This window comes from Gigantopelta aegis, unplaced genomic scaffold (assembly GCF_016097555.1).
Source record: "Gigantopelta aegis isolate Gae_Host unplaced genomic scaffold, Gae_host_genome ctg2929_pilon_pilon:::debris, whole genome shotgun sequence".
Taxonomy (NCBI): Eukaryota; Metazoa; Mollusca; class Gastropoda; order Neomphalida; family Peltospiridae; genus Gigantopelta; species Gigantopelta aegis.
Genome location: NW_024533102.1, coordinates 110328 through 120926, shown reverse-complemented (window position 1 = coordinate 120926; position 10599 = coordinate 110328). Strand labels below are relative to the sequence as shown.

At 39.4% G+C, this 10599-nt stretch overlaps 2 protein-coding genes across 2 annotated transcripts; both read left to right on the top strand.

The window, feature by feature from the left end:
- Positions 1–272: 272 nt before the first annotated feature.
- On the top strand, positions 273–962 carry LOC121391758 (putative uncharacterized protein FLJ46204). The gene has a single exon (XM_041523274.1). The coding sequence runs from the start codon at positions 273–275 to the stop codon at positions 960–962; it is 690 nt and encodes a 229-aa protein (XP_041379208.1).
- Positions 963–4452: 3490 nt separating this feature from the next.
- On the top strand, positions 4453–4902 carry LOC121391757 (4-O-methyl-glucuronoyl methylesterase 1-like). Its single transcript, XM_041523273.1, has one exon. The coding sequence runs from the start codon at positions 4453–4455 to the stop codon at positions 4900–4902; it is 450 nt and encodes a 149-aa protein (XP_041379207.1).
- The last annotated feature ends 5697 nt before the right edge of the window (positions 4903–10599 follow it).

Genomic DNA, 10599 nt, shown 5'->3' with positions numbered 1-10599 from the left:
TTAACGACGCACCTAACACATTTTATTTACGGTTATATGGCGTCAAACATATGGTTAAGGACCACACAGATATTGAGGGAGGAAACCCACTATAGCCACTTCATGGGCTACTCTTTTCGATTAGCAGCATGGGATCTTTTATATGCACCATCCCATAGACAGGATAGCACATACCACATCCTTTTATGTACCAGTCGTGGTGCACTGGCTGGAGCGAGAATACCTGAAAAGTGTCTACAGGAAAAGGTGTTTTTATCATAGGATGGCTAGTCATGTACAAACATATGTACATCCACTACAAGACGGTGTTTCACAAACATACGTACATCCACTACAAGACGGTGTTTCACAAACATACGTACATCCACTACAAGACGGTGTTTCACAAACATACGTACATCCACTACAAGACGGTGTTTCACAAACATACATGTACATACATCCACTACAAGACGGTGTTTCACAAACATACATGTACGTACATCCACTACAAGACGGTGTTTCACAAACATACGTACATCCACTACAAGACGGTGTTTCACAAACATACGTACATCCACTACAAGACGGTGTTTCACAAACATACGTACATCCACTACAAGACGGTGTTTCACAAACATACATGTACGTACATCCACTACAAGACGGTGTTTCACAAACATACGTACATCCACTACAAGACGGTGTTTCACAAACATACATGTACGTACATCCACTACAAGACAGTGTTTCACAAACATACATGTACATACATCCACTACAAGACGGTGTTTCACAAACATACGTACATCCACTACAAGACGGTGTTTCACAAACATACGTACATCCACTACAAGACGGTGTTTCACAAACATACGTACATCCACTACAAGACGGTGTTTCACAAACATATGTACATCCACTACAAGACGGTGTTTCACAAACATACTATAAGCTCAAGAAACGTATTATGTATAGTTTAAACAATGTACGAAGTATCTAGAGTGCCATATTCTAAAATGCATATAGTGAACTGTGAAAAAAGGTTTACTGATGATCTATTCTTAACCACTTACCTGAACTGATGGATGGTATGGCAATGGATGTCATATTTAGATCTCTGGCAGCACACAGACATCTCAAGATAGTTTTCAGCAGATCCTCCAAGCATACTTTCTTTTCACTATCTCTGTAAGCATTCCACCTTGGTCCTACAGCATGGAACACTTTCTTACAGGGCATTCTACCTGCACTGGTTACTGCAAGTTGAGTTACAAGTAAGTCATTGTGTGTCCTTAAGTAATCTCGACTTTCTCTTACAAGGTCATCACCGGCAGCTTTTGCAATGTAAAATGCAACACCACCACTATGATCCAGTTGTCCATTAGCAGCATTAACAACAACATCAACTTTCAGCTTAGTGATATCTGTGTTGTAAACTTTAACAGTAAGAAGTTTCCCTTGGAAACTAGTGATATGCTTAGATGAGGACAATGCTTCAGCATCTGAGGAATGTGAACTCTCACTCATAACTTTGATTGCTGTGAACTCTCTTTGTCCACGTCTGGTAGGTTTAGATTTTCCAAGCAAAACGTTTGCTTTGTTTTTTGCTCTATCTGTGACATCTCTATCATCTCCAATGATCACCAGTTTGCCAGGGCAGTCTTTGCAAAAGACACCTTTGAATTCTGATGAAATGTTCTGTGCAGCATTTTTTGTTTTTTCTGAATCTGGAGGTGAAAGATCAATGTCATACCTTACCAAACCTAGTATTTTCTGGTACATGCACTCAAATTCATTGTTAGAATCGGGTAAACCAGGCATAAAACATATTTTCACTTCATCAGTCAATTTCTCTGTAGTACAAAATCTTTCTAACAGCTTATTTTCAATCAAGTTCTTGATTGCCTCATACTGAATTTGATCAACTGTTTTGTCAGGAAATTTATCCGTTTTAGCTTTTTGAATGGATGTCTTCATTGGCTGTTTGGGTCTAGCACCACCATGTCCTTGTGAAGAAACTTCTGAACCTGAAGTAGTTGCTGCCTTCATAAAATCCTCACGTTCGTTTACAAAATCATCAATCTTTTGGTAAACAGAGATCAACTGTGGAAAAGTTTTAGCTTTTAACGTAACACCTGATGGTTTAAGTTCAACCGTTATACCATCCATTTCTTTTAGCGTCTTCAGCAAGATACCATTTTCATCCTTCTTGAGGACTACGGGATCTATAGTAGCCACATTGTTGAAGAATACCTATAATTTGAAAATTATTATGTGTTAGTCTTTGACAATATAAAAAGACCCCTACACCCCAGTTACAAGAATCTACTTGAAAAATGCCCCTCCCCAAGCCTTAGTTCATCAATTCTAAATCTGCTATTGCACATTTTTATTTTTGAAAACCAAACAAGTGGAAAAATTGCACTCCTTGAACAATGTGAATCACCACCTTAAACATGTCTCGAATAATACTGATTTATTACCTACATATGTCAATTCTCACATTTAATATCATTTGTTTCTAAAACAATTACATTAATAAATAACTTCCTCGCAGTTGAAAGAATGAGCCTCAAAGTATTGATGCAATAATTTTTAACCAAATACAAAACATCAAATTAGTGTAAACAATAATTGAAAAAAGATACAAGTTTTTTTTGTTCAACTACATCACTAGAACACATTGATTTATTAATCATAATTGGCTATCCGATGTAAAACATTTGGTAATTTGACATATAGTTTTTAAGAGCCAATGATGTCAAAGTACTGTGCGCGGCCATGTTTAGAATCATGTGATTGGTCTGCTATTAAGGGAGTGAAACTTGCACAATAATAACATGTAAAGGCATTGCATCTGGGTGCATTTTCAGTATTTATTACCTTTTTAGTACATTTTGTGAAACCAAAACCAGTATGTCGGATAATACAACCTCATTTAAAGACTGTAGATTCATATCAAAGTTGGTGGAAGTGTATTAATAATTAAAAATGTAAATAATAAAGCATGTATATATACTCTGTCAAATAAGAAATGCATAGGCGAAATATTCATGGAATTATCTCTTTAATACAAAGTGGCATAATTTCGTTATATATGATTGTATCACAGTATGTGACAATGTTCTTGCTATGAACTGACGGCAGTGGAGGCGTTTTCGTCACCAAACAGCGTCACACGAGGGCGCTGAAATCAGTACCTTGTGTGGCCATCAGCAGCAGCAATCACTGTGCGACATCTCCTTGGTATAGACTGAATGAGTCTCTGAATCCGGGCATGTGAAATCCTAGCCCATTCTTCCTGCAGTGCATGTGACAGTTGCGAAAGCGTCTGAGGCTATGGGTCACGCTGGCGTACACATCTGTCCAGATGTTCAATGCGGTTGAGATCTGGCAATCTTGATGGCAATGGCAGCACATTAATGTTCTCATTCTGTAGGGAATCCATTGTTACACGTGCCGTATGTGGCCTGGCATTGTCCTGCTGAAAGAATTCTCTCTGTCGATCCAAAATGTGAAACATGTGACGGCGAAGAATTTCATCCCGGTAGCGTACAGCTGTCAAATTGCCTTGTACGAACACAAGTTCAATTCTGCTGGTGTATAAGATGGCTCCCCACATCATGACACTCCCTCCACCGAATCTGTCAATTTGGGAGACGCAGTTGTTGGCAAAACGTTCATTGCTGTAGATGGAAACGTGACTCGTCGCTGAACCATACTCGCCGCCAGTTTCCCCAAGTTCCACTCCTGTACATTCGTGCACCAGCGAACACGTAAATATCGATGTTGACGTCGCAGGACAGGGCCAACATACGGTCTCCTAGCCCGTAAACCAGCTTCTCGAAGTCGGTTCCAAATGGTTTGTGCAGACACCCTTCTCAAACCAGGTATGTGTCCAGCAGTGTTCGTTGCTGTGGCAGTTTGGTGACGCAAGTGCAGAACCCGGATGTAGCGATCTTGTGCTGCAGTTATGTGAGGTCTTCCACTTCTGGGCCGGTCTTCAGCTGATTGAAACTGCTGGTACCTGTCCCAGAGACGTAAAATGGTGCTCTGATGGACGTTCATGTGGCGTGCGACTGCTGACTGCGATTCACCTAACTGGAGGCGGCCTATTGCAATGTTTCGATTCGGCAGGCTTAGTCTTGGCATCTTGTAGCTCGTCTACATTGAAATGCAAATGAGGCATCATTGCCAGCATTGTAGCTTTAAATACCCATCACTATCTCAATCTTTTCACCAAGTTTCACGTGCATTGGCTAAAATGTGACCATTTCACGCCAATTTCCTGCAATTTGCTTTAGGGTGCATTTGGGCATGCTGTACCATTCCAGGAACATTAACAAACATGGTCATTCAGCAACATTGTTTAAAAAAACCACCTCAATATTTTGGGGACTTCTCTAGCGACTAGCACTGAGACAAGACGTTGTTACTTGTGCTCTCGAGCTGCCCCCCCACCTGGGGGGAATGATTGCTTCTTTCGGAGCAGTGTTGGAGTACCGAGTCGCGTACACGGGGTCACGGGCAACCGTGACCTTAGTGTACGGCGACCCGGTTAAGAAGACTAGAAGAGGAGGGAAGAGGAGACGCGCACCGGGAGCGGTTCAGGAGGATCCAAAACTGGCGGCTCAACCGCCAGTGGCGGGTCCTTCTGCATCGCCGCCCCCACCGTCACCGCCGAAGAGGACGCCAGTGCCATCAACACCAGCGTCCCCGGATGAGCCCTATTCCAATCTTGACACAGCAATGTGTCAAGGGACGATGGCGGTTCCACCGACCTCCACTCCAAGAATGCCGATTCCGGTGACGCGATCAACTATACCGATTGCGCCCATTCGAGTCGGCACAGGGACACGTTGTTGTTGCGGTGGCGAAACGGAAGGCGACATCACCGACCACCCAACCAGCCAAGACTAAGCTGCCGCCACCGGTAGTCACCCCCCCTGAGGACGATGAGTGGGTCCTGGCCATCAATGGACTCAGATGCCAGCTGCACCAGTACATGCAGGGGGACACGCTGGATCCGAAGCTACTTCGAGGAGGTTACCTCAACGTGAACTGGAGACGCCTGGATGACGGAAGCCGATACGAACTGCACAACCAAGTCTTCGGCGGCATACATGGAGTAGTTGTCACACACAAGACGGAGCAGACCTTCAGGCAGTGCATCTTGTTCGCCAAGATCGACAATAGATCCATTCACAAGATGATCAGTGCAGTCTGCGGCCCCGACTACTCCACTGTAGTTCGGACGTTACATCAGCGACAACATCTGCTACCGACTCTCCGGGAATCTCCAGCCTCCCCAAAGTAGAAGCCAACGTTACCTAGGACAGGTAACCTCCTTTTTGGGCTTAGTTGGACTTTAAATTTTTTTGGCTGTGGCTCAAAATTCTTATGTTTAGTTTTTTATAAATAGTCCAACGCACTTCACTTTAGCTCCCATTCAATTGCTCAAATCACCTTAAAACCTTTTGGGCCGAGCAGTCAAACTTACTTTTGGATTTAAATTCTTAGTCTGGACATGATTGGGATGCAGTTATTCTCTGTAGACTTAGGTTTTTTTTACAGGTAGAACCAAGGAATCGAACTTCAGCCAATTACACCGTGGCCCTTACTTGGTGTCTACTTGTCGGTCTGCGCACTCACTGGACCTTTACTAAATGGCTTTATTCCAAATTCTGCCCACTTCAAACTCCCCCCCCCCCCCCCCCCATCCTGGACTTAGTCACTGGCAAAGTCAGAGATTAAGCCCATGATAGGCGTGGGTGAAACCTTCGTGGTATATATGCATGTAAATCCCTTAAGACCAGATCAATATTTTGTAAAATCAAACACTTTTCTTCTTTCCCTATCACCTATGCGTTTCTTTTTTGACAGAGTATATATACACTGAATATAAAAGCATAACGAATAATTTAAACTTATGCAATCAAATATAATTTCCATGGACACTTGTATAGCCTAATATACTGAACTTTAAAACAATATTTTAGCCTCAGCGGACGTGGGTATCAGATAATCCCCCCCCCCCTCCCCCACCTGGCCAACCTAAGCACCTGTTTTATTTGTACTTGTCTTGGGCATCACCAGTAAGTGTCAAAGGGGTTCGTTTTATAATTAAAGCCGCACACCCTAGTTCCATCCAGCGAAAATAAATTATAATTTGGTTAATCTACAAACCTGTAACACACTTAGATCACGTTTTTATCAAATGGAGTGAAAAAGCAGGTTTTATATCGATAAATACCATGGGAATCCCCATGTCCCAATTGCTTGAAATAATTTTGAAAGTTAGTATTCTGATGTCACCGGTAGATGTCCCTCGAAGCACAACAATGCCTACATCACGACAAATTTCACAGACTTGGGGTGTGTTTCTTTCACCTCTCCTGGACATGTTCCAACTGTTCTGTCCTGGTTGTATCCCCTCTCCAGATATCGTAAGACTTAGCAAAATTATTGGTTTTAAGGGTTTGTAACGTTTTTGTATTGAGATACTTACTTGTCTGAACTTTATTGTTACTGAAAATGTTCACGAACTGTGAAGAAAAATCTCACAAATGAACAACAACAAATCGGATGTTGATTGCGCGAACCGTGCACGAGAAAACAAACCGAACCAAAATTATAACGGTCACGTGATATACCAACGTCTGTGACACTGAAATGGAAATATCCCGTCTAAAAATAGATTAGACCTTGTCTGCTCAACGTTTTTTTCTCAGACGTGTGTGCGATTTATGAAATCCGAAAAATGCATTTTGTGGTATTACAAAAACCAGAATTACCAAAAAACACTTCAGGTGAATGGAAATGTATATTCTAAATAATAAACGGTAAGTAAAGTGCAATTTTATTTGTGAAAAAATGGGTTTAATAGCGAAAAACAACGCCATAATGGTTAACAACTAGCCGTAACTAGGGTGTGTCCCTTTAACTAGTATATAGAACATTTTACGACTAATCAAAGGCCCATTTTCGGGGTAATTTAGTGTTGTATATTGTGGATGATTAATTTAATTTAATTTTGCGTGTGTTTAATTTATTCGCTGTGCTTTTGTATTGGCATGTATAGGTGCTTTATTATTTATATTTTTAATCATTCACAGATTTCCACCGATATTGATATGAATATACAATCTTTAAATGAGATTGAATTATCTGAGAGACTGGGTTTGCTTTTGCCAAACGTTCCAAAATGTCATAAAGACTGAAATTGCACTCAGATGCAATGCCGTTACATGTTGCGTGAATTTCACTCCCTTAATGGCGGCTGTATGGTTATGCCATCTATCGACAACATCATAAACTGCTGGGCGACAATTGGAAAAACCTGTCTATACACCTAAGTCAAAACATACCTCATTTTCATCCATATCTTCTGCCTCAGAAGTACCTAAAACACAAAAATTTTAGACTATTAGACAGAGGTTCTAGAATATGGTGGCCCGATGCCCGAGGCCAATGGTTTTTAGATTCGCCCCCCCCCCCCAAACAAAAATCTACAATGCTACGATCCTACAAAAACAAAAGAAACATCTACAAGTAACTTCTTTCGAATTACTGTCACTAACAAATAGATGGCTACCAGTAATCTTTGACATAGCCATGACATTAATATACCTACCGGTGTAATTTTATTAAAGTTATAAAGTTCATGTTTTGCTGCCATTTTCTTCTTTATACTGGAACCCAAAGATTTGTTACTTTAACACTAATAGTAATACAAAGCAAGTGTAATATGCCAAACGGTTACCAGTCTTTTAAGGTTGCATGTCACCATTTATGTTTGGCAAAACTTAACATATTTAAATTATTTATTTAATTTTTTAAAATCTCAACGCTATATATAAATTATAACAAACTACCAAACTTGAAAAGTTACTAAATTTTGGGGTTGGGGTGGTGTAATTTTTAAACTATAATACATGTATATTTTTTATGCTTAATTGGGGTATGTGGTGTGGAGCGACGTTTCCCATTCCATAAATAAATAAATATATTCTCATTTATAAGTAACCAAATTTTATATTTGTTTTTAATGCTGTTTAATTGTTAGCAATAGTATAATGGATTTTTTTTTATAACTTAGTGGCTTTAGTGGGAACCCTTAGTTTTTTTTTAAAATTTTAACAGGTAACTTTATTCTAAACTGAGGAGCCCATGCATGGGTAAAGTGCATTGCGTGATGCACAGCCCGGTTTTGGGATCGGATTCCCTTGGTGAGCCCATGGGATTTGCTATCTCTTTATTAAAAGTTTTTTTTTACAGGTTGAACCAAGGAATCGAACTTCAGGCAAATTACCCACCGTGGGCCCTTACTTGGGGCTTCTACTTGTCGGTCCTGCGACTCACTGGCCTTTAAATGGCTTTTAAATTCCAAATCTGCCCACTTCAAACCCCCCCCCCCCCCATCTGGACTTCGTCAGGCAAGTCAGAGATACGCCCATGATAGGCGTGGGTGAAACCGTCGTGGTTATATGCATCGTAAATCCTAAGACAGATCAATATTTGTAAAATCAAAAAATTTTCTTCTTTCCACTATCACCTAATGAGTTTCTTTTTGACAGAGTTATAATATACACTGAATAAAAAGCATAACGAATAATTTAAAACTTATGCAACAAATATAATTTCCCATGGACACTTGATGCCTCAATATACTGAACTTTTAAAACAATAATTTTAGCCTCACGGGGCCTGGGTATCAGATAATCCCCCCCCCCCCCCACCTGGCCAAACCTAAGCACCTGTTTTATTTGTCCTTGTCTTGGGCATCCACCGGAAGTTTCAAAGGGGTTCGTTTTTAATTAAAAGCCGCACACCCTTAATTCCATCCGCGAAAATAAATTATAATTTGGTTTCTAACAAACCTGTAACACCCTTAGGATCACTTTTTCAAATGGAGTGAAAAAGGTTTTTTCGATAAAACCAGGGGAATCCCCATGGTCCCAATTGCTTGAAATTAATTTTGAAAGTTAGTATTTGATGTCCCCGGTAGATGTCCTCGAAGCACAACATGCTACATCACGACAAATTTCACGACTTGGGGTGGTTCTTTTCCCAGATTTCCACCGATATTGATATGACTATATAATCTTTAAATGAGGTTGAATTATCGGAGAGACTGGTTTTGCTTTTGCCAAACATTCCAAAAGAGTCATAAAGACTGAAATTGCACTCAGATGCAATGCTGTCACATTATTGTTGCGTGAATTTCACTCCCTTAATGGCGGCTGTATGGTTATGCCATCTATCGACAATGTCATAAACTGCTGGGCGACAATTGGAAAAAACCTGTCTATATACCTAAGTTGTGAAATGCTATTTTCAAAACATACCTCATTTTCATCCATATCTTCTGCCTGAGAAGTACCTAAAAAACAAAATTTTTAGACTATTAGACAGAGGTTCTAGAATATGGTGGCCCAATGCCCGAGGCCAATGGTTTTTAGATTCGGGCCACTAAAAATTACTTCCCAATGGCAAGTATTAAATCCCCCTCCCCACACACACACCCCAACAAAAATCTACAACGCTACGATCCTACTAAAACAAAAGAAACATCTACAAGTAACTTCTTTCGATTTACTGTCACATGCAACATTTTACTAACAAATAGTTGGCTACCAATAATCTTTGACATATCCATGACATTAATATACCTACCAATGTAAGTTTATTAAAGATATAAAGTGTAAACATTGAAAACAAAAGTTCATGTTTTGCTGCCATTTTCTTCTTTATACTGGAACCCAAAGATTTGTACTTTAACAGTAATAGTAATACAAAGCAAGTGTAATATGCCAAACGGTAACCAGTCTTTTAAGGTTGCATGTCACCATTTATGTTTGCAAAACTTTAAATATGTAAATTATTTATTTAATTTTTAAAATATCACAATATCACGATATAGATAAATTTAACAAACTACCAACATTGAAAAGTTACTAATTTGGTGGTGGTGGTGGTGTAAGTTTTAAACTGTAATACATGTATATTTTATGCTAATTTGGGTAGTGGTGGGGAGGGAGTTCCCATTCATAAATAAATAAATATATTCTCATTTATAAGTGACAAAATATTCATTTATTTTTAATGCTGTTAATTGTTACAATAGGTATAATGGATTGTTTTTATAACTTAGGTGGTTTTAGTGGAAACAATTATTTAAAAATGTAACAGTTAACTTTCTTCTAAACTGAGGAGCCCATGCAGTGGTAAAGTGCTTGCTTGATGCACGGACGGTTTGGGATCGATTCCCATTGGTGGGCCCATTGGGCATTTTGCTGTTCTCTTTATGAAAAGATATAAGCTATCAAGACTGGGGTTAAGTATCACTCAAATTCACATTACTAATAATACATGTCCAGCAATTAGAAATCTATTTTTCATTAGGTTCAGTTTATTCAAACACTCACTGAAACAACCAATTATAGAAGAAAAACCAACTTGTAAACAAAAAACTTTCCATTCCTGAAATGATGCATCATATTATTATAAAAATAATATAATTGGAAGTTTAGCATAAATCTAGAAACATTTAGGTTTTTATGAAAATAAGCTATTGTAGTCAACTTCTATTTCCCCAAAAGGTAGGGTCTCCATGAG

Coding starts and splice junctions, on each gene's coding strand:
- LOC121391757 (XM_041523273.1), top strand. CDS start 4,453: ATGATTGCTTCTTTCGGAGCAGTGTTGGAGTACCGAGTCGCGTACACG.
- LOC121391758 (XM_041523274.1), top strand. CDS start 273: ATGTACAAACATATGTACATCCACTACAAGACGGTGTTTCACAAACAT.